The sequence below is a fragment of the Aythya ferina genome (assembly GCF_964211825.1).
Source record: "Aythya ferina genome assembly, chromosome: 2".
NCBI lineage: Eukaryota > Metazoa > Chordata > Aves > Anseriformes > Anatidae > Aythya > Aythya ferina.
In genome coordinates this window covers 102012084-102036496 of record NC_140297.1, presented here as the reverse complement: position 1 = coordinate 102036496, position 24413 = coordinate 102012084, and the positions used below count along the sequence as shown (strand labels likewise).

At 36.6% G+C, this 24413-nt stretch overlaps 1 protein-coding gene across 4 annotated transcripts in view; it reads left to right on the top strand.

The window, feature by feature from the left end:
- Positions 1-23726, top strand: part of SOCS6 (suppressor of cytokine signaling 6) — a 31672-nt gene extending 7946 nt beyond the window's left edge. For 3 of the 4 annotated variants that reach the window (XM_084509955.1, XM_084509956.1, XM_084509957.1), the window contains exon 2: positions 17657-23726. In XM_084509955.1, coding sequence (XP_084366081.1) covers positions 17782-19386 — 1605 coding nt within the window. In that variant the 5' untranslated portion in view covers positions 17657-17781 and the 3' untranslated portion in view covers positions 19387-23726. Of the gene's footprint in view, positions 1-5840; positions 5887-17656 lie in introns of those variants that run through there. The other variant, XM_084509958.1, reaches the window with a different exon arrangement.
- Positions 23727-24413: the final 687 nt, after the last annotated feature.

Here is a 24413-nt window from a genome sequence, read left to right as displayed (position 1 = left end):
GGAAAGAAAATAATTTAAATAAGTTATGCTTTACATTCTCATTTTCCCAAATGTAGCATTTGGATTACTGTCTGCAGTGGATCCTAAGAACTTGGAAAAGCAGTCAGACCATCGGCAGGAGGTGCCAGGATCAACTTTCTGGTCAACAGATCCAGGTTCTGGGTGTTCCAGGAGCAGCTGCTCACTTCGGGAGGTACCTTGAGTTTCTTGGGGCCCAAGAAACTTTCCTCTGGGGCCCCAACCTGACTGGGATCCCACAGTCACAGAATACAGAATTGTAGGATATCCAGGTTGGAAGGGACCCACAAGGATCATTGAGTCCAACTCCTGAGTCCCCAAAGGACCACCCAAAAAATCAGACCATGTGTCTGAGAGCATTGTACAAATACTTCTTGAACTCTGGCAGGCTCTGTGCCATGACCACTTCCCTGGGGAAGTCGTCAGTCATCAAACATCAAGAAGGAAGTTTTCTCCTGTTCTCTGTTTCTTTCTGCTGGCTTGTCTGTGAAATAACCCTCACTTTCATTTCATGATCTGGATCTGCCTTATTGACCATGAGAGACTCAGCTTCAGTGTCTGATTCTCTTCAGTACTGCTTGTATAAAATTGGTGAGCTTGAGGTTAAAAGTGATCCTAGCCTAATCTTTCTGTATGCATTTTAATACAGATACCAATTTTATTTTTTAAGTAAGGAATATGCAGTTAATAAAAGAATCACAACAGTTTAGAAGTATCATTTTCAAATGTCTTATTAGGGATTTCATCTTTCATAAAGCTTTAAAACTGTCTCATCATTGTTTAGCAGTTGACAGGCTAGTTTATGAATCATGAAGAGTCCAAATAAAATGGTGGAGATACCGGAAATAGAATATATGGGAACGAGGGTTACACTAAAAACAATTTGGAATCTTAGTAGTGGAAAAGAGAACAGCATTATGAGCCTTCTTCAGTCTTGTTTTCATGTGCTGTACTCTAAGGAACCTGATCATCCATGATCTTTCTCTATGTGGAACATTTTCTGGTCCTGAAGATTCTGAAACTGAATTCAAATCAGTAGTGAAGCTTTACATGTTGTTGTTGTTTTACTTAAGTATAGGTTCACTAGAGCACAGTGGGAAGAATGTGATTAGCTATGTTAAAATAATCTTAGTATTTCAGTGGTTTGATGCTTGAAAGAATGACTGAGCATTTCCTCCCAACGCCTCCAAATTTGATTTTATTTAGAGCTTAAAATGGTTACTGGGTTCCTTAGAAAGGAAGATGTGGGCATTAGAGAGTTTGCGTGCTTATTAAATATTATCAGATCTAGTAATTTTATGATAAGCACTCAAATAAGAACAAATGACAGGGGAAAATCTTTTGAAGCAAAAGGAATGCTTGGGTTTACTTTGAGATTAATTGTTGAAAGGCAGTTTAAATTTGGTCTTGCTCACCAAAGTTAAGAGATTTTTTCCCCTTGCAGAATATACCAAGTAAGTCCAACCTAGTGGATCACTTTCCATATACTGTTAGCATAATTGATTAGTAAAATTGGATTAAAATTAATATTTTTCAACTTTACGAATTAAGTTGCTTCTGTATTGTACTAGCTTGCGGTGACCACAATTTGTAAGCCTCTCAGTGTTTATTACTGCCTTTGTCTCTAAAAATCAAATGCTTTTGTTTAGTAGTAATGGGAAATGGTAAGCTTTCTTCGTCAGTAAAAGGCATTAAGGCATATGAAAGAAGTCAGCACTTCTTTATTTTGTTAAAAAAACATTTGGACTTTGGTTTAAAGAAGGTTTAAGACAAAAATTCTTATTCAAACCTTCTTTTATAATACTAACTGCTAATATGATTTGTATGTAACCAGCAAGATTGTGGGAGGTACTCATGCAGTGTTGCACATGTTTATTTTTCTGAGCGTAGCGGCTCTTTCAGCTTTAAGCTCTAGGTGCTAAAAGGCATGGTGAAGATGGAGTTAAGAATCTGTTTGGTAACTATTTTGTTTGGATAGAGCATTCCTACTAACTTGGAGAGAGAGAAAAACATATTCACTTGGGAAGAAATTATTTAAAATGTTTTTCCAATAATGCTATATATATAACCTTTTCCTTGGGTTAAGCTTTTCCCTTCTGTTAAGTAGCCAGAACAAACCAACATTAATCTCAGTTGAATTGCACCTTGCTAAAAAGCGTAGGTGTTCCACAATAGAAATGATATGCGAACATAACTATGTAAGACTGGGTTCTTTACACTTGATGTAAAATTCTCTTTTGCCTTTAAAATCAATTCCTAAGTGAGTGAGTGGAGTTGTTGTTACTGGTCTTTATTGTGGACCATGTATTAGATAAACATTGGGTCCACATGATAAAAATAATCTACAATACAATATAAACCTAAATATATAATTATCTAAAACTTGCCTTGTTTGTGCATACAGGTTTTACGGGCTGCAAGAAGTCCAGTCTGCATTTCCCAGTGATGTGAAATACCGGATGTACAGCTTGGTAGCTAAAGCCTTTGCTTGGAGCATAAGAAAGCCAAGTTACTCAGTTCTGCCCCTTCTGTAACAGCGGCTGCCTCAAACACCATCCTGTTGGTTGCTCTGAAGTACAGAAAGCTTTCTGTCTGTTCTTTTAAAGCTCTTCTTGTCTGCAAAACGTTAATGGAGCTGAAAAAGGAAGGGCTAGGGAAGGTATATATTCTCTCAGCCCAGTGGCCTAAGGAACTGCGGTGGAGGGGGGAAACCTGAGGCTGACCTTCTGGTCCAGTTCATCTTGCATCTTACTCTATCATGAAGAAATAGTTTATCATAATCAAGAATAAGTGAGAATTTAGCCCTCCATGATGGCTGGGACCACTGTTCAGGTTGCTAAAATTTGTAGTTTGGTTTTCCCATGGAGCAAAGTCTTTATGTGATGTGGAGAGATACAGTGATCATTTATCTACTTATCACGGTGTCCAGAAAAAGAAGCAGTTGACACTGTCCTTTATTCAGCATGATTCTGTGAGGTGCTTCATGTTTCCCTTCCAGAACGTGCCTTAGGAGCTATGTGAACGCACAGCCATGAGTTAGGCATTGATACAGTTCTGCTCAGATGAGGTACTTAGGGGGATTGTTTTTTTTTTTTTTGTTTGTTTGTTTTTTCCTTGCAAAAATAAGGTTAAGGACTGCAGAGGAGGTTTCAGCTAAAAAACAATAATAATAAATTGGAATTTAGGTACTTCCTAATAAAGCAGTTCCCCACATGTGAAGGGTTTTAATGAACATTTTAAATATCAGGTCCTAATTTCTGTGGGCACTTAAGGAACCTGACTCTTCTAGTATGCCCTGGGTATTTGAAGTGATTTTTGGAGAAGTTACTTATTCTTCGGTACTGAAAGTAAAAATCTTAACTTGGACAAAAATCAGATGCTTTATCTCTATTTTAGATAAGACTGGTTTTAGTTTTGACCTTTGCAGTTTGTCAAAATGTACTTTGCTTTGAATTGTATTTTTGGAAAGCAGGCCACCAACCTCAGATCTGTTGTGTCATAGGCAGAATGTGGTAGGAATCGTGAGAATACTCTGTGCCTTGCTGGAGTCACCAGTTAGCAAACGCAGAGTATTTTTCATGTAAGACTTAAGCTCTGGAGAAGAATGTTGTTGGCCTATTTGTCAGTCTGAATTTACTTTCTTTGCAGGTTGCAACTTCATTAATGGTTTAGATAACCTTGTATCTTGGTATCTTGTTCTTTGTTTTTCTGCATCTGTATAATCCCTTGAGATATATACTGCTGGTGGATCTTCTGATTATTATAGGGTTACCTGATAATCCTTTGTACTGTAAGATGGGTAATTCATTTGCTTATTGCCTTGATAAACTTTAAGCAGTTGGGCTGAAAAGAATTTAAAATTCAGCAGGCGTTTTATAAAGTTTCGAAGAATATCAGGAAATAGAATCATTACTAAAGAGAGGACAGGGATAGAAGCTATCCTGAAAGGTTGGGTATGTCTCCTCAGAATGATGAAACCCAAGGTCCTGTGTTCGCCTATTTCTGTATTGTCAGCAAATTCCTGAAAAGGACCACGGGCTTAACTGATTGATCTCTTGCAGTGGATGACAGTTGGCTGCTGCTGCAATTAACTACTCGAGTCACACCCATTTTGTTCTGTTGTCACCATATACTTCCATGGAGAAATGAGGGAGGTTTCAGTTTTGAGTAAGCAATTGTTCAAAACCCCCTACAGGTCAAGCCCTCCCTGTCCCAAATCGCTCCACGTCACAAAAATTCAAAACTCAGGTTTCAGAATGAAAGGGCCTTAATTTGGCCTGCTGGTGCACATATATTATTATTCAGCTTATGAATCTGTCTAAAAGAGTGGAAATTGAACTCTCCATGTTCTGTCTCATGAAATGCTGAACAGAGCATTGAATGCTTACGTATTAACAAGTGTCAGATACAGAGACAGAAAAAAATTCCTTAGTGAAGCCAATAATTCTGTTTGTGAGCTCTGGAATTTGGAGTTTAATTAGTATGCTGTAAGTAAATGATGGGATCATACACTTCAAAGGGTGATGAAGAGTAAAATTAATGTAAACATTTTTATTCTGTGTATGAGGCAAGGCAGAAGAGAATTGCTCAGGCAACCCTTCTGGCTTTTCTCAACTTCACAGTTCTTGAACTCTGAACCTTTATGAAGTTTTTCTACTATGTTTCCTATATAAATAGTTCAGATAAAGGATACAAAAGCAAGTTTTGCAGTATACTGTTTAAGATTGAAAACAAAGGATTTTGCTCACCATTAGAAGTTGTTATAGAAGTTGCCTTTGATTGGTTTAGTGTTTATTTTTCTGGGAAAGTAAAATTGCTAGTGCAACTGACTTTACTATTTATTTCTATTTCAGAAATAAAAATCAAAATTTGAATTCATCTGATATATAGAAAATGTTTTCAATTCTTAATGTTCTTGCCTTATTACATTGATATAAAAGGTATTGCTTGAGCCTTTCTCGTTTTGACAGCTGCCTGTAATATCTTGGTGGTTGGGGGTAAACATTTTTTGTCTGTGCTACAGTGAATGAGGTTTGTGAAACACATGGCTCTGTAAGGAATGGAACTGTTTCATCCCAGTTTCCTCCCTGGTTCTGGAGATATTTCTGAACTGTCAAGAAACCTTTTCCTGTATTTTGAGATGTCCGTTCCTTGGATTTTATATATAAATATAGATATATGTTTCATATATAAGAATATACGAATTTTTGCTGTGGCTGCTTCCTCAGTTGAGGCTGTCTGCTGAATTGATTAAAACATTGTTTGGCAGTCCTGACTGGGGATGCAGTGTATACAGACAGAAAGAGCTATGCTTGCTCAAGCTTTGTTTCTATAGGAAGCAAGGCAAAAGCAAACTATACATGTATTCATTGAATTTAACTCTGAACTTTTCACAGCTGGTTAGGGAACTCGGTTGCTTGAGTAGTAGCTGTACTTTTTGAGCTACTGTATAACAGTGTTTTACCTAGTTGCTGTTTTTTCAAGGATTGGGAAATCCCAGCTTGACTAAAAGTAGTTACTTAAATTTAGCCAATGCATTTTTATCTCAGGTGAAAGACTTCATGTTTCACTTAACATATATTTCTCTTTAAATCTGTCTTACAATGAGTGGTGGCATATACTTTCATGTTGTTTGTGCTAGTGCTGTGCATTCGTAGTAAAACAATTGGTTATTGCTTTAGAAAAATGTGTTTAATAAATCAATGAATAAAAAAAGGTGTGTGGATTTTGCGCACACAGAAATTAGCTTTCACTTCACACGCTTGGGAATTTATAGAACGTCAGCTGTCAATTTTTGTATTGTTTCAGAATTTTCCACTGTGAGAAATTAAAGGAACCAAGTGATATAGTGTGCATACAAGAGCGAAGGTATGGATATAGGAGTCTGCGTAAGTGTGAAACATATTAAATCATTGAGCTGTATGGAAAATGAGTGCCTTCTTATGGGGCAAGTGTTGTGTTGATATTAAACTCTTTTGTATAGTCTGGAGGAGAAGGGTGCTATCTTTGTGGTGTCCTTGGACCAATTAATTGTATTTATCTTTCTAATAATTAAGTGAAGAAAGTCTGGAAACAGATCAGTTCCATCCTCTCTGTGATTCTGAGGAAAGTCTTTATTAATTGCTGCCTCTTCCTTTGCACACTTTGAGGTCTCTCCTGGTTTATGAACTTTATATGGGTGCTATAATGAAAGATCTTCCCACTCTTCTCTTTAATCAAGGCCCTGTGCTCTCTTTCCCCTCAGACCATAAATGGGTCCACTTAATCTTTCTATTTATGTAGGGGGTTAACTGCATTATAAAGGATTGCTGCATCTTAGCCTAAATTGAGAGGATGGAATGATATCTTCTAATGAAAGAAAGCTTTTATTGTTATTGAAAGTGGCAGCATGGTAGATGTGGCGAGGGTGATAGCTGTGAAGATCTCAGAGAGCCTGCCTGGTCATGTGGATTTAAAGAGTGTTTCAGCCCCATACAGAAACTAATCTAGTTGAGGTTAATTTGAAGCCACAGGTGCAGCCTTAATGAATTGCAAGATCCAAGACAGAGTGGTGGGTACAAAGTGGTGTAAGACCACATTGTATTGCCATTTTCACAAACCTTCTAGACAAGCTGAAAATTGGAAAGTGAGTCTTAGTTCAAGCACAGGTCCTGAAAAAGCCAGATTTTTAAATTATTATTTCTTTATAATACATTTTCCAACTAGTCTCTATGTTTATTTTAAAAGCTAATTTCAGCTTCTTTTGTTCCAACTTGTGTATGTGTTAAATTTCTGTGGAATAAGAAAATTAAAGAAAAAAGGTATGAAACTCTTAAGAGTTTGTTACTAGGGGAGTAGATTAGATATCTAAATTTGGATTATTGCTTGAAGAAAATCATGTTCTTACCATTTAAATAATAAGTTCATGAGATATTTTGACAAAGTTGATTTTTCTCCCTGACATTTTGCAACTGATTGTACTACCTTGAAAGAATTGTTACAGAATGTTTATCTGTTTTTTCACATCTTTGAAACCAGTTGATGTCCTTTGTAGGAGCAAAGTTCAGTATACCTACATATATTTCCTCTTGTCTGTCAGATAAGTATAAAATAAAGTGAGAAAGTGAGCAGTTTATAACTTGATGCTCAAGATGTTAGTCTAGTTTTTCAAATAAGTGCAACGAAGCCATCACTTGACTAGAGAACAGGCTTAAAATAAAAGTTAGTTTTAACTTGGATTTTTCTATGCATGTGGCTTCATACCTCTCCTGACTTGTTCCTTAGGTTTTTCATTCCCGCTTGTCAAAAAAAAAAAAAAGAGTATCCTATGTTGTGATTAAGGAAAACATCATTACTGTTGCCAGTCAGACTTCTTGCTTGGTGCTAGAATGTGTAAACACTACTTCCTCCAGATTTCAACCTATATCTCATTTTCATGTCAGGTGAACTAGACAGGCAGAAGCAAATGTGATTATTATTACAAATTATTAGCTCTTAATTTAAGGAGAATGGCAACGTAAAATCTTTATACTGGCAAGTAGTGTATACATTACTTTTGTCATGTATATGGTGATCCTGTGTAAGTGCTGTAGGTTTTAACAGAAAAATGGTCCGAGGCTTCTGTTTTTGTTACCTTTCCTGAATTTTCCTCCTGCTCCTCATATTATGTTCCTTTCTTTTCTAGTACTATTTTTGGGGATGCAGAGAAACATGCACCTGTGTTAACTGAAAGATGAGTTTCTGTATTGTCCTTTCAATACGTATCTAGTGGAGTGGATTGGTGATGGAGATTTGGTCTAAGAAGCTGAATGTTTCCTCTGATAATGTAGGAAAGATCATTTTTGGTACCTGTTTTGTCTCCTCATCAAAGTGATCTGGCAGTAGGCCCTTTTCAGCTGTTTTTGTGCATGTTTAAGGAAGTTACATACACTGATGATGTTTCCCTATTTGTAGTAATACTAGCATGAATTAGCCCAATGTGTAAAGGATAAACTTATACAAAAGCCACTATCAGCACAAGTGAATATGAAGTGGTAATATTAAGCTGTTGCATGTCTTCTAAATGTTTTTTTTTCCATTTTTGGGGGGGGAAGGACTTGAAAAGTGTACCTCACAATCATGTTATTTAGTCATTAACATTAAAAGAAAGGGTCAGATTAATTCTGACCACAGCATCACTTTGAGAGAACGTTCCAATCTATTATTTCTGACTTCTGGCACAGGCTTTAAATGGATAGACAGTGTTTCTGAAGTTACTTTTGAAATGCATCGAGATTTAAAAACAAACTGCACTGCAAATTGGTTTGTGGTGCCTGCATCCATATGATGAGATAGGTTATGTTCTTTTTGACGCATGTTCCAGGATTCAAGCATCTGTGCGTGCTCCATAAAAAGAATCGCAGAAGTGCAAATTTTTTTTTGTGATTGTCCTTTCCCTTCTTCCTTTTGTTGTCACTGTTTTCATTTCAAACACCCTTTTTCTCAAGTAAGTAGACACAGAACCTGTTACTTGCCTAAAGCGTTTTATTACTGTAAATTGTATACTGGTTTCTACAGGTAACTTAACATAAATCTTCTAGCAAATTTATTTTAAGTTATTCCTTTTTACACAACATGGTGATAGTCCATGGCACTGGTGCTGAGAAGCTGGTTTGTACTGCATTGCAGTCCTGCAACTTCTCTGATTCCTAAAGTAATTGTTTTAAGGTTAAAGAAGATTGCGTAAATATCTTTGTTAATCACAAAGTGTTCCCTGTTATCATGCTGAGGGTACCGGCATACCTTAAAACAGAAGAGAAGCATTTTGGTGTTCTCAGGAAGAAGTGGAACAGAGGAGCCCTATTTGAAATTCTCATGTATCATCTCCCAGTAAATCTAACCTTTGCTTATGAAGCTAAACTTAATTTTTGCTGACAGTCTGCTGCAAGGCTGGCTGCTGCAGGCTTGTAGAATAACAAGAGATGAAAATTGAGCCTGACTGAGCATTATTCTCAGTCTTGGTCTGCTTCCGTACAGCTATGTGAAAAAGATTTACTTGCCCTCGACGGATTTGATTTCCAACAGTGAAACACATGCTATGCACAACAGGTTTCTTTGGTGATTTCTCTCATTTGATTCAGCAGAAATGTTTCACTTCTTCTCATTTTCAGTGACTTGCTATGCATTGATTTGCTCAGTTATTTTTGTTTGCTTGTTTTCTTCTCACTGTTCATCAGGGCCTGCAAGCTGGTTTGTAGTTTATTTTTTCCTGTATCTTCTCAGCTGTTACCAGTATACTTTGTTATCAGATGCCTGCTTAAAAGAGATTGATGGGAGATGACACTTGTGCCACTCACAGTAAGCACGGAGCAGGTAACAGTGTGCACTGTTCCCCTTTGGGTTGCTGGTTCCTTGCTGGGTGCTGAGAGGTTCAGCAGCAGTGGCTGAGTGGCTGCTGCCCTGTCTGTCACCCACCCCATCCTACAGGGTCCCCCTTCCACCAGCAGTGCCGCTCTGGCAGTGCCCAAGTGCTGCTGAGCGGTTGCAGTTTTGGCCAGCTGCCCGTGTGTCAGCCAGTGCCGACTTCATTTTGCCGTGCCAGGTGAATGTGCCTGCGGCTGCCAAGGAGCAGACAAGCAGCCCAGCCTGCCACCCTGTGCAAGGGTGATGTGACTTTGGCAAGGACGGTCGCTGTTAGTGGCTGGCTTTGGCTATTGCAGTTATGCGATTATTGTAGTTACGAGACTGTATGTACACAGATGAACTGGAATACAAAGATGCCATTTAACACTCCGCAGTTACTCCCCAGAGGAAAGCTACCAATCAGATAGAAATATTCCCTTCTGCAACCAAATATGGGAAAGAAGAAAGAACAGGACTTAGTGCGAGCAGGCATGGATTAAGTTTTAAAAAAAGAAAAAAAAGTCCAGATGTCAAGGGACATCCTTTTCCAACAGAGGCAAGCAGAGTCAAGGTACTACTAGGATTTCTTACAGGGTTCTGTTGCTGGTTATGCATAAAGTTAATTCCAGTGGTCATGGCGAAGAAAAGGCACGTAGTGTTAAGTTTTCATTATTACTTTACCCTACTTTTCTGATTTTTACCAAAGGCATACCTTGCTTATTCTTTGTTAGAAATTAGGGTTTCTCTGTGTAATACCTGTTTGGTTATAATGGCCTTTAGAGAAGCAAGCATAACTTTCCTTAGATGTTCAAATCTTAGAAGGTAGAAGTTTAAATTGGTGGTGAATAGTATCTACTTGCTGTTCAGGTTTTTGACTTGTTAACTTAAAAACAGAGGTGTTAAGTATTGAAAAGAGTACAAAATATGGCAGATGATTTCTATCTGTTCTTCACCTTGCTTATTTTATATGAAGGTGTGCACCTGAGCTTCTTCATAGTCAAGAGAAGATCAGGTATACAGGAGAGGATAAGACAGACTTTTATAAATTTCACCCTCCTGTGCTAAGACAGCATTCATCCATTACCAACCAAGTTACCACTAAAACCTGTTTTGTTGCTTTCAAGGTAGTCTAAACTTTCAACATATGAGTATGCAAAATGGAATTTACATTACTTCATTTAAAGACTCCTCATATTAAAGAATAATATAGGAATTGACTTAAAGCTCAGGGGAAGGCAAAACCTCACCATCCTCAATAAACTAATGGCAAGTCTAGTCAGAAAGCTGAAAGCTGCTATGTCGTTTATATGTTCAAGAGTCATAGTGTTTTAAATAGGTATTTAATCTCCCTACTTAACGAATATTTTATATGTATGTAGCTTCTGTGACTGAAACTAGAAATAGATGTAAGGAAATATCTTGAGTTTCTTTGAGCTTTATGTTACTGGTGTGAAGAAATAAATTCCAACACTACAGAGATTTGGTTATTAAAGTAAAAGGAATGGGAAGTGTATGTAGAACAATTTCCTAGTAATTTACATCAATGCGTTTGGAATAAGTATAGATATCTGGATATTTCCAAAATACATCTCTTGAAATCTGTGTTACCTTAAGATGCTGCTGCCGAGACACCCTGCCAAATAATGTATGAATATATTTTAGCAAGAGTTTGGATGACAGTGAGGGAACACTTTCATATTTCTGCAGAAAATTAGACTAGGTTCCACCGGCTGACTAAAATGAAAATGCAGTGGCTGTTAATGCTCAGAAATGCAGAAGCTTTTGTTGTGTTATGCTTAAAAGGATCTTTACTTTATGTAAAATATATATTTATATACTTTACAATATATGTGTTGTTAATAATGTAATAAATTATAATATAGTATATTACTTTTGAGTCGTGCTATGATTCTGTGGAAGAGAAACACCTTGTAGTAGTAGTACAACATTTACAGTTAATTCTAGCTTTTGTGTTTTCTTTGTAAGCTGAATTCTTTTCTACAGAACAGCAAAAACAGAATTAACAACTCTGTAGTACTGCACAAAAGCTGGAAATTAAGTTTCTAGATGTTTTCAAACATGAATTTTGATTTAAGGTGCATCTAAAATATTAAGTTTTAAACTTCAGATACCACACAATGTTTAATGTCACAGAACTATAAAATAGCTCAGTTTGAAAGGGACGTGGGGACATCTCAAGTCCAGTGTCCTCTCAGTGCTGAGATCAGACAAGGTTTCTTTGGGCTTTATGTGGTTGGATCACGGAAAGCTACGAGGTGGAGATTACACAACTCTGGGGAATGTGTTCTGCTGCCTGACAATTCTCATGGTGAAAAAGCTTTTCCTATATGAAGTTGGAACTTGTAAATTTCGAGATATGTATTTTTCATGATTGTTCCTCCACTGTCTATGTTATTCTCTTCACATCAGCTCCATGTATAGTTATGCCAAATGTTCTGAAGCAAGATGTGCTTAACTTGAAGTTGTAAATGATGCAAGTTTTACTGTGACTCAGTATAAAGAGTAAAGATTATTATGTATTCTGATTGCCAGACTCTTCAGGAATCTTGTAGCTATGGGTGCAAAACAAAAACAATTAAAAACAAGTTTAATGCTCAACTGTTTCCCTTTATGGAAATAAATAAGCAGATTAACATTTCTTTTAGGGAAGTGTAAGTTACCTGAAGCAGCATTGATTAATAGTCTAAAGCCATGTATTGTGATGGTATTTTTAATAAAAACCTTTTTGTGACAATTCTTTGCTCAGTACTGAGTTGCTGTATATTTCTAATACGATGGGCTTTGTCACAGCTCTTAAAAGTTAATGCTGTTTTACTTTGATAGTAGTGTGTTCTGACAGCGTTTTTCATGGTATTTGTCTTGGGAAATGAGTGTATCTAACCTGGAAGTGTGAAACAGATAAGAAATGAATAAAGGCCATATAAATATAAATAATCACTTTTGGTTAGTATACTTTTGCATACAATGCATTAAGATAGGTAGGTATTTGACTGTAATTCATTGCAACCATTTTGTAGCATCAGACTGAAACTCCTCTGAAATGTTTTGAATATTCCAATTAGATTTGCACCGACTGGTATTTTTAGCTTTCATAACTTTTCATAAATCCAGCGGCACTGTAATAACAATGTGATCATGTGACTGGCTCTTCAGATAAGCATCCTGTAAAGCTTTTGGCTTTAAGTCTGTTCATTAGTAGTTCATGTTTGTGACTATATGTGTTTTTTGTCGCTTTAATATGATGCATTCAAACTTAGTTTTGATTATTTTTATTAGGAGAAAAGGGAGCATGGTACTTGCCAGATAGTAATCTAGTTGTCCTGACACTTGTCAGGAGGCCTGTGTTTAATCAATCTGCATAGTTTTAAGGATTCTGAGATGAATTTGGGATGAAAGTTAATAAGCCAAAATTTTATTCTGACTCTTCAATCTGTGTTAACATTTCATTCTCTTCCTGAATCTGATTAATGTTCTTCTGCTTTAAATCACAGTGTTCCAAGTATTTCTGCTTACAGTCATCAAGCTTTGGAATTGCATTAACATCCTTCAGAGTCTTTTTATAGTTACAAATACCTGCCAGAAGACTTTCCAGAGGTGTCTGTAGTTAGGCTTTTTAAATGCACTGTACAGCAGATGGCACTGGAAGAGCACATCTGTGGGAGACTTCATTGGTGCCATAACTCTTACAAAATGCTAGTGAAGCTGTTGCAGTGCTAAGAGTTGTGATGAAATTCAGCAGCTCATTTTAATGTATTCCAGGAAGGAATGCATGCTGAGCTCTTCTGTTTCAGCTCTTATAGATGCAGACAATGAAAAATTTTATACTTGCAAGTACATGAGTGTATCTTACATTGAGGACTGTTTATAAAGTGTGTTTAAAGACATTATGTAATGCAGAATCACTGTGTTTTTTTGTTGTCACTTCTTAAAGTATATGCAAAGGAGAGCGTCTGGGTTGATTGGATTATTTGACTTCACAGTATTTCTGCTTTTTCCTGTCTTAAATAAAAAAATATGTAAGAGATGTTGTAGTGTACAGTGATTCCCATTTATATAAGACTTACTTAGAGGCTTGCTAGGTGTGTTCCGTTTGCTTCAGAGAACTTTAACCAGGACGGTCATTCACTATATTTTATGGTCTTTTCCTGGATGAATGGGCTGGACTTCTGGGTATATGCATACTATATCTGGTTTATATTTGACCCACAAGTTCTTATTATTCTTTATATGAAAGGAAACACTACTTGTATACTTGTAACAAGCATTTAGATGGTCAGACATTTAGCTTGATTAAAAATACTGGCTGGTAAGGTAGGCTGACAGATACAGAACACTTTCTTCTCAAGCATACTCAGTAGTCACTCTCAAACTGCAACATTTACATTTCTGCATATATGCTGCTATAGAGATTTATCTGTTGAGTTTATTTTTAGATACTGGATTTTCATTTGTAAGAACACATTTAGATACAGATAGACTAGTATGTGATAAAAACGCGTTCTTTCAAATGATTCATATTTTTGTCTAGTTATGGCTAAACCTAAAGAAATAGGTTCTTTTAGCCAATTTTTTAAACAGTTCTAATTCTCCAGAACCGCTCCAATCAAAAAAATTGGTGAATTGGACAGCCATGTTTCCTCTCTAGTCAGCAATGTGATTGTTCTTTTATTTTCCCCTTGCTTAGAAGGCAGATTTGACTTTGTTTTTTACTTGGTTTTTCAGGGTTAGGAATTGCAAACAGTTTGATATATTTCCCACAAGGATGTGGGAGTGAACGTATTTCATAAAATGGAAATAATTTCAATTTGTGGATGTCAGTCAGAAACAGTTTGAGAACAACGTGGATTTTAAAAGTGGGGTTAATGTGACGCTTCCAAGACTTCTGATATTGCATACACAAGGGCACTTCATCAAATGAAGACATCTGTGACTTAACTCCATCAGTGTAGGAACTGAATAAAATCCCAAAGTTATATTTTTTTACTCATATAACTAAATGAACGTATAAAATAAGATGAAAAGAGTACTGTAAATTGCAAAGATGCCAAAATCCAAGTGGTTTAGGAATAGAAGGTCAACAAGGCATTTCAAGTTTGCTTTTAATTGACATGTAACTCTATCTGCATATGTAGCTTTTTGTTAATTACTGTATGTTTATTAGTTCTGATACCCCAGCTTTCAGGCATACAAAAAATCTGAAATGTTCAGTGTATTTGTGGTGTTTTGACACTGCTGAACAGCTGAACTCCTCCATACTGCTCTCTCACTCCCAAGGAGCAGGAGGAGAAAATATGGTGGAGAAAGCTCAAGGGCGGAGATAAGGAGAGGGAGATTGCTCACCAGTTACTGTCTTGAGCAAAACAGACTCAGCATAGGGAGTTCAATGTAACTTATTGCCTGCCACTAGCAGACTAGAGCAGTACGAAATCAAAATCCAACTAAAGTCTTTCTTCCCCCCAACCACCCTCTTCTATCTCCTCCTCCTGAGCTGCGCAAGGAAATGGGGAATGGGGGCTGCGGTAGTCCCTAATGCTTTGTCTCAGCCACTCCTTCATGGTCACTTTTCTGCCCTTGCTCCAGCATGGGTCTCCCAACACAGGGTCCATCCCCCAGGAGCAAACTGTTCTAGCACAGGTCCCCCATGGGCGGCAGCTCCCCCCAGACCGCCTGCTCCTGCGTGGGCTCCTCTCCACGGGCTGCAGCTCCGGCCCGGGGCCTGCTCCTGCGGGGGCTCTCCATGGGCCGCAGCCTCCTCCAGGCCACATCCACCTGCTCCACCGGGGGCTCCTCCATGGGCTGCAGCGTGGAGATCTGCTCCATGTGGGACCCATGGGCTGCAGGGGGACAGCCTGCTCCACCAGGGGCCTCTCCACAGGCCGCAGGGAAACTGCTGCTCTGTGCCTAGAGCATCTCCTGCCCTCCTACTACAATGACCTTGGGGTCTGCAGGGGTGCTTCTCACTCCTCACTCTACCAGCTGCTGCTGTCCAGCCGTTTTTTTTTTCCCCATCCTTAAATCTGCTCTCCAGGAGGCCCAACCAGTGTTTCTCACAGGCTCAGCTGTGGCCAAGCAGCGGGTCCCTTTGGAGCTGACTGAAACTGTCAGCCCTTTTCTAACATGGGACAGCTGCTGGATTCTTCTCACAGAGGCCACCCCTGCAGCCCGCTGCTACCAAAGCCTTGCCACTTAAACCCAATAAAGTATTCTACTCATGTTTGTTTTTCAGTACTTTCATAATTTCTAGTTCTTCCAAACATACAAAGCTCATATTAAACAGGTATTTTAAAACATGAAATTTCATGGTTCTGCGTGTATCCATCTTAAGAAAATGAAAATTAGCGTCCTGCTCTCTGGAAATACATATTCATATCACTATATTCCCTTTGAATTTTGTAACAGAAATGTTTTTTAAGGTATCAGGACTCCTCATACCCTAAGAGTTTTGTTACAATGTTGAAAATAAGTAGTAGTGAACTTCTAATAAAGTACTGGTCTTTTTTTTTTTTTTTTTTTTAATTTAAGATTCTATTATTTCTTTATAGCAAGGATTGAGTCTTAGTCCCTTGTTTGTTTGTTTCCTAAACAAGCTTTTGTGATTTTTTTTCTGGTGGCATGTAAATTAGTTTACAGGCAAAAAGGAAAACGTTTAGTACTCCCCATTGAAAGAAAGTAAAGGAGATGTAGTGCCATTTAGCTTGGTAATCAAAAAGGAAGTGGGATGAACTGCAGATATTCCAAAGATGGACTAGGGGAATGTCAGAGGTTATGGCTGAGACAGAACAGGTTTCCGAAGCACAGTTGGTGGAGAGGACAAGGATACAAATCCACGTTAATCAAGCTTTTGCATTTCTGCAGTTTATGAGAACAGTGTTCAGCATCCTAGCAGCAGGCCTTTACTTCTTTTTTTCTTTTTTTTTTTTTTTTTCCCCAAGGTATTTTGAAGTTCAGAATCCTTAGATTCCCTTCATTGTCTTTATTTAGTTTTGGATATGATCCTTTAGCCTTTGTGTTCTTAAGGTCCACAGAAGTTGGGCTGGATCAGAATAGTAATCAGTGGACTGCTGCTTGAGTGTACTAATTATTTCCCTTACATTTTTGAACGTAGTTTTTGAACAGTTACTTAAGAAAAAACACGTTCGGTTGATTAAAAATGTTTCTATTCACTTTACTGTGTTCCTGTGTTGTGTGTATTATGATATCATGAGAGAAGTGGGAAGTGCACATCTCTTGCTCTATCCCCCAGGGTGCAAATACTTTTTTTTTTTTTTTTTTTTTGAATGATTCTTGGTCTCTTCCAGCTTGCCATACATTGCCCAGAGCCAGGCTTACTGTTGCAGTTTGTTCTGTTTGTAAAGGTATTTCTGCCATGGAAGTAGAGAATAGCTTCCCGCTCTCTTCTCTTTCCCTTGTTGTTCTTCCCTTCTCTGTGCAGAGCTGCTTGCTTTGATAGGTCTGAGCAACACCAAAGAAAAACAAGCTGAAAACTCAAGTTCAGGGGAGGGGCAGGGGGGTACATGACTCTAGAAGATGCCAGGTTGTCTGGGATGCAGTTATCTGGGAATTGAAGAGATTTGTCCACGTAGCCTTAGCAGAAGTACTAGAGAAAGAAAAACAGCAGTAGTATAACTAGGCAAGGGAAGCCAGTTATGTGGCTTCCTTTATGTCTAAAACAAAATTTGGAAATAATTTTTCTTTCATAGAAGTTTAGGAGGGGACTTCCATTGTTTGCTCTAAATAGATGTTATTTTGCTGTTTATTTCCCTCAGTTTTCTTTGACTAGAGTTAATTTTCTTATAATTATATATGATAATCGCTCAGCTGTCCTGTGTAAAGAAGGTATGACCATGGCTGATCACAGTTTTACCTGTATGTAGAAAACATGTTGGGTAGAGTATCTTAGTTTTATGTTTTCTAGTTATTTTTGTGGGGGGCTTTTTTAGATGCCTTCTGAAAAAGAGGGGTGTTTCTTTGCTTGGAAATTTTGCATACGTGCATTAAATATATGTGCATGTGATGTGTGTGTATTAAAAATAGTATAGTAAAAGCTGAATAAATTGTGTAGATCAAGGCTCTAGTAGCATATTCACTTTCTAAGCCTCATTGATTTCCAAGTCAGCTCTCTATATTTACTTTTATTTGATGCTCATTACTTAAGTACTTCAGTTTTTGTTTTGTTTGGAGGAAAAAGAAAACACCCTTATGGGTAATTTTTCAAATATTTCTTTTGTGAAGTTAATTGTATTTTATTTGCTTCCAGGAAATGGCTCTTGAAGTTAAATGAGGCTGGATAAAACACGTAAATGAAGCAGAAGCTGCTCTGCGTGTGTTAGGGCTATATCACCACGAGCACTGCTGATCAGCCAGACTTGGTAACTTGTCATAATGAAGAAAATTAGTCTCAAAACAATTCGCAAGTCCTTTAACTTAAATAAAAGTAAAGATGAAAGTGACTTTGTAGTGGTTCAGCAGCCATCGTTAAGTGAATTTGGAAAAGATGACTCCTTGTTTGGCAGCTGCTATGGTAAAGATTTGGCTAGCTGTGAAGTCAATAGTGAAGATGAAAAAGGAGGCAAAAATAGATCAAAAAGTGAAAGCTTAATGGGTACGTTAAAAAGGAGGCTTTCAGCAAAACAAAAGCAGAAAGGCAAAGGCAGCACACCATCTGTAAGCTCTGCAGATGATGACACCTTTTCTTCCTCATCTGCTCCAATAACCTTCAAAGATGTGCGAGCTCAAAGACCTCTGAGATCCACTTCCCTCCGTAATCACCATTACAGTCCAACTCCGTGGCCCCTTCGACCTACAAATTCAGAAGAGACTTGCATCAAAATGGAAGTCAAAGTCAAGGCTTTGGTCCATTCTTCTAATCCAAGCCCAGCACTGAATGGCGTTCGAAAGGACTTCCATGACTTGCAGTCAGATAACGTGTTCCAGGAACAAAACAATGCATTAAAAAATACGGAATCTCAGAATGGGGACTTGCATCTTCATATTGACGAACATGTGCCTGTAGTTATTGGATTAATGCCTCAGGACTACATTCAGTATACTGTGCCTTTAGATGAGGGAATGTATCCTTTGGAAGGATCACGTAGTTACTGTCTGGATAGTTCCTCACCCATGGAAGTTTCAACTGTTTCTTCTCAGGTGGGGGGAAACTCTTTCCATGAAGAAGAGAGTCAAGTGGATCAGGATGTAGTCGTTGCACCAGACATCTTTGTGGACCAGGCGGTGAATGGTTTGTTGATTGGTACCACAGGAGTCATGTTGCAAAGCCCAAGAGTTAATCACAGCGATGTCCCTCCACTCTCACCTTTGCTACCTCCAATGCAGAATAATCAAATCCAAAGGAACTTTAATGGATTGAATGGCACAGATGCCCATGTGGCTGAAAGTATGCGCTGCCATTTGAATTTTGATCCTAACACTGCCCCTGGAGTTGGAAGAGTTTATGATTCTGTACAGAACAGTGGCCCTATGGTTGTGACAAGTCTAACGGAAGAACTGAAAAAACTTGCAAAACAAGGGTGGTACTGGGGCCCCATTACGCGTTGGGAGGCAGAGGGAAAATTAGCTAATGTGCCTGATGGCTCGTTTCTTGTTCGAGATAGTTCTGATGATCGTTACCTTTTAAGTTTGAGTTTTCGTTCACACGGAAAAACGCTTCACACTAGAATTGAACATTCAAACGGTAGGTTTAGCTTTTATGAACAACCAGATGTGGAGGGGCATACATCTATAGTTGATCTAATTGAACATTCAATCAGGGACTCTGAAAATGGAGCTTTCTGCTATTCGAGATCCCGATTGCCTGGATCTGCAACTTATCCAGTGAGACTAACAAATCCAGTATCTCGGTTTATGCAGGTGCGTTCTTTACAATACCTGTGTCGTTTTGTAATACGTCAGTACACCAGAATAGACCTGATTCAGAAACTGCCTTTGCCAAACAAAATGAAGGATTATTTACAGGAAAAGCACTACTGAAAGCTTATGGGAATCTTGCATCTTGCACTTTGGGAACAACAACAACAAAAAGAGATTGAATTACAGTTTACAGACTTTCATTATTATCAAAATCTTTTGCTGCCATAACAATTTCATTTTTTGTGTGTTAAAGAAAATTAATGCATTTGGATTTATGTTTGTTTTTGGGTTTTTGTGTATTTTGGGGGGCTTTTTTTTTTTTTTTTTTGAAAAGAATGATCTCAAGTTTATTTTTAGAAGTGTGAAATAGCTATCTTTCATCAATGTGCAGATTAATCACAATGTGAATGATCAAATTCTCCTTAATTTCCCCCAAGTCCTTTGCTGCTATCCACTGTGATTTTTATGCATTGAAAGCACATTTCATGTGTATTCAACCATAAGTAAAAGTCAAATGAAACTTGTTGAATGGATTTTTTTTTTTCTTTAAAATAACCAGTTTGAAAAAGATGATCATGGATAAAAACATATAGGTATTCTAAACTAAAGAATTTACATCTATGCTAACAATGATTTCCTAGTATCTTAATTATAAATTTCTACAGAGATATGCCCTAATGTAAAATTTAAAGAGTTGTGGGATAAGAACATGGTTATGCAGCATATCTTTCAAAACAAACAAAGAAACCACAAAACCAACAAAAATAACTACAACAACAACAACAAAAGTAAAACAAAAACACCTTTCTCTTAAGCCTTGTATTGTCTGTACACTACTTTGTGTTTGAGAAGGTTGGTTCAGCTTTCTTATTGTCTCAGTATTTTGTCCTTCTAAAAATGGCCTTTAAAAGAGAAGTCTGTGAGAGTCAGTGCTTTGCACCTGTAAGAAAATTGCAGTATCATTGCAACTGCAGGATCATGTCAAATATTACCTTTTTAAAATGCCATCAGTTAAATAAATGAACACCTGCCAGGTACTCTCTTTGTCATTTTCCCTCCTGCCTCCCCTTGAGAAGAAGAAGAAAAAGAAGGGAAAATTGAAAATAAATAAAAAGGGGGGGAACAAAAACGAAACAAAAAAGCCTGAATTTGTAGGAAGACTCTAGGAATTATTATTATGGAAATACAAATTACTAAGCCATTTCAGGGATTGGGTAAAACTTCTAATAGGAGGATTTCTACAATTTATTCAAAGTACTTGGGATTTCAGTATTTTCAATTTTTCTGCATTTTTCACTTCTGAAATGCAGCAATACACTAATGTCCTTTGGATCATTTATTCCTTTTTGGATCTTCTTTGGGGAGGAAGGAATAGGACTAATGATATTTTGGATGGAAGATGCTTAAAATGAATCTCCAATTCTATTCTCATAGTCTCTGAAATTATGGGGAAGAGAGGTTTGGATTGACTGTAGAAAGTGTTTCAGTTAACTGTTGTGAAATACGTTTTGACATATGAAATATTGAAACAAGTAAATGTTTATGATATCTGTCAAAGATTTTGGCATTTGAAAAGCTTACAGTTATTCTGACCTTCAGGAAAAAAAAAAAAAAAGGACTTTTATTTGGGAGTACAGGTAATATTTTCTTCATGCAAGGTTAATCCATGTCATTTTTTTTTCCCCTCTCCATGATTCTGTCCCTTTTATGATTTACTAGTTGTTGCTACCTTGCTAACTGGCATGGGAGGAAGGCTTACTCTGCCTTCCTATGCCCCTGGATTTGTGTTTTAGAATGTCATCTTCCAAATCTGTGGTAGGAGCTGCTAGTTAGTAAACATCAGTATAGAAAGGGCTGTTGATACAGCTTTCTTATTTAGGTCATTTTATTCTCTTTGTTTTTTATTTTCTAGCCTTTTGTCCCCTAAGTGAGTGTTAGTAATGAATACAGTATTGCTGCAAGGTGGTGCAATAGCACTACATCTTGGGTTGCCTGAATTGATAGACAAAATTTATATTTTTTTAATTTATTTTTTGACCATAATGTTTAGCAAAAAATAAAAAAAAAAAATCAAAGGTAGATAAAGGCTGCCTTTGCTTTTAAGGGAGGGAGAATAAGGATTTCTTTAGTCTGATAAAGTTTTAAACTTAAAAGAAAAAAAAAAAGTAGAACTGTCTATATATGTAATTTGTTGTCTCTGCCATTGAGATACATGTATGCAAGTGTGAATTTTGTTTTCTTTTTTCCCCTCTATTTACCCCCACCCCCTGGTGAATCAGAATCACTAACTTTATTCAAAAAAGGCACAATAATCTATAGTATGGTACAGTGTTCTGATTCTGTCTGTGGGGAGGAAAATTAAAATCATTTTTATAGATTTCAGACTCATACTTGGAAGAAAACCTCTGGCATTTTCTTCACTTTAAAAATTCTTTCCCTGTACAAGCTGGAGGACCTATGCATTCTACAGAATCTTTGAAAGATTACAGTATATTAAATATTTTCTTTGCTATTTAATACCATTATTGAATGCATTAAACTTATACTATGCCACTTGCATTAATTTAATTTAGCAGTTACTGTATTGAAACAGAAATATTTGAAGGTATAATATCCCAGTTTTATTGCTGAATTGAAAAACATGTAAGAACACATGCTAAATTTCTTGCCCATGCCTTTACAAATTTGTTTGTTCACTCATTACACGTTATTGCTTTTTGAAACTGTAGTTCAGCTATCTAGTTCTTGAATTGCCTTCCTTGCTGTGTTCTTCATTTGTGAACTTAATCAGGTCAACTTAGCATTGTCATCTCCCCCACTGCCCCCAGTAAAGCTTCCACAAAAGGAACACTTTAAAATAGTGGAGGCCTAGGATGTGAGAACCATATAGCACTTTGATAAAAAATGGTGGTGATATTTCTACTAAGCTTGAAATACTTTAAATCAATAGTAAGTAGACAAAAATACTTATTTTTACAGGTTTCATTATTCAAAATCCCTCTGTATGTTTTATACTGAGGTAACTGGCCAGCCAGGAGAAAGAACCCGGAAAAAATGACTTTGAAAGCATTAAGGATACTTACAATTTCTTACAATAATGATTAATATAGAAGAAACACAGTAACATTTAGTTATGAGACAATTTAGAAGTATTCAGAGAAAACATAAAAGTTGTGTTGACTTCGGCTTCATAAAAATTAGTGAAATGAAGTGTCCTCGGTAAACAAAAAGGAAAGTAATTGAAGATATTTTGGGAACCTTTGGAAGTACATGTAGGTACACTAGGAAAAAAAAAACAAAAAGGAAAATAATTGAAGATATTCTGGGAAATTTTGGAAGTAGATACACTAGGAAAAAAGTTAACTGACTATAATCCTTACAGAGTAGAAAAATGACTATTTAATCAGCACAACAGTTTAAGGGTTCAGAAGGTATGCTTTTTATACAATTAAATTGTGAAACAATGTTTTTCCAAATGAGACTTTGAAATAAAACTTTTTTGAGCATCTGAAATAATTGAAGTTATTGATAACATTTCTGTTTTACCTATTAATTTGAAAAGTAAAACAACACCTTTGGACATATAGAAATAAATTTGCACATTTTTTTTTGTAGGTCAGTGTTATAAACAACTGAAAGTGATTTGTATTCTTTGATCTATTTGAAGGATATAGCACTTATCCTACTGTTGACATAGTGAATGCCATCTTTTGATAAAAATGTTTTTCTGTCAGAAGGATCAGAAATGCAATTATTAGTTAAACTCTGTTCTCCGATGAGCTGACTTCACATATTTTTTAAAGCCAATTTCTTTCTATGAATATTGACTGCTGGGCTAAGTGCAGTAATCTGTGCAGATTTTTCTTGTGATGCATTTCATCTGTGTGAATACTGGAATTATAACTTTAAAACAGCATACCAGCAATATATGGGCTATGATTGTTGAGAAGTATTTCTCTGTTACTGAACTTTCAATTTCTGAGCTAAGCTATGGATAAATTTCATTTCTTTCAATCTTTTTATGACTGCAAAGAATAAAAACTAAAAGCATTCTTTTTAAATAAAAAATGGACAAGATGGTAGTTCATAATATTGGAAATGTGGCATCAATGTGTCTGGAAAACTCTAAATTCTACAAAGATGATGAAAAATTCTTAAAGAATTTTCTGTGACTACATGTTGGGTTAAAGAATTTTTATAGTGATGATGATGGAGTGCCATGAAGTTAATACTTGCAATCCAGATTGCTGTAGTTTACACTTTTCTCTGTTTCAGACCTGGTGTGTGCTATTTGTACTCAGCACGCCACAGAGTGAATTATCCAAAGTCCATTGATTTTAATGTGTTTTGATTTGTAAACAAAATTATAGTAATTTCTTGCACATTTTTGAAAAATAATTGTATAAGGATTTATGTATCTGCTTCTGGATACAGTGTGTAAATAAAAATTTCATTCACAAGAAGATTTGTGGAGTGTTCGTTCTATAACTGAATTAAGTTCTAAAACAAAACAAAACAAAACCAAAAAACCAACACTGAAAGACAATGTAGAATTTGGGCATCTTACATGTAAATTTAGATTTTGTTGGTTATAATTTAAACTGTTCCATATGTTCTTACCCCAGTTGATTGACTTTTCAAAACAAACTATTTCTATATACTAATTGTATTAATGCTTACTTTACAAAGCAAGAAGAAAATTTGCCAGAACACGATTTTTAAAAGATCAGCATGTATAATGTAACTTTTTGATGTATTTTTTTCTTAAAAAAAAAAAAAAGAAAAAACAACAAACAATATAGAATTCATAAAAGAAGTCTCCTTTTCCTCCAGATGTATGTCAAAGGTAATATTGCCTTCCTGTATGTTTTGAATTAGAATATAGTTCTTATTTAGTTCCAAAATAAGAAATAATATATGGTGTTGATCTTCAAATATTCACTTGATGCTTTTTAGATTCTAAAATTTGATTCTTGGATTTTAAACAAGGAGTGACATTTTAAAATCCGAAAAATAATACAAATAAACCAGAAGATCAAGTGTTATGAATTCGTATGTTATGAAGGACTTTCACAGTTGCATATATGTTTTTAAAACAAACAAAAATACCGTGGTAGCAAGTAATTATTGTTCATATTGTCCACAGC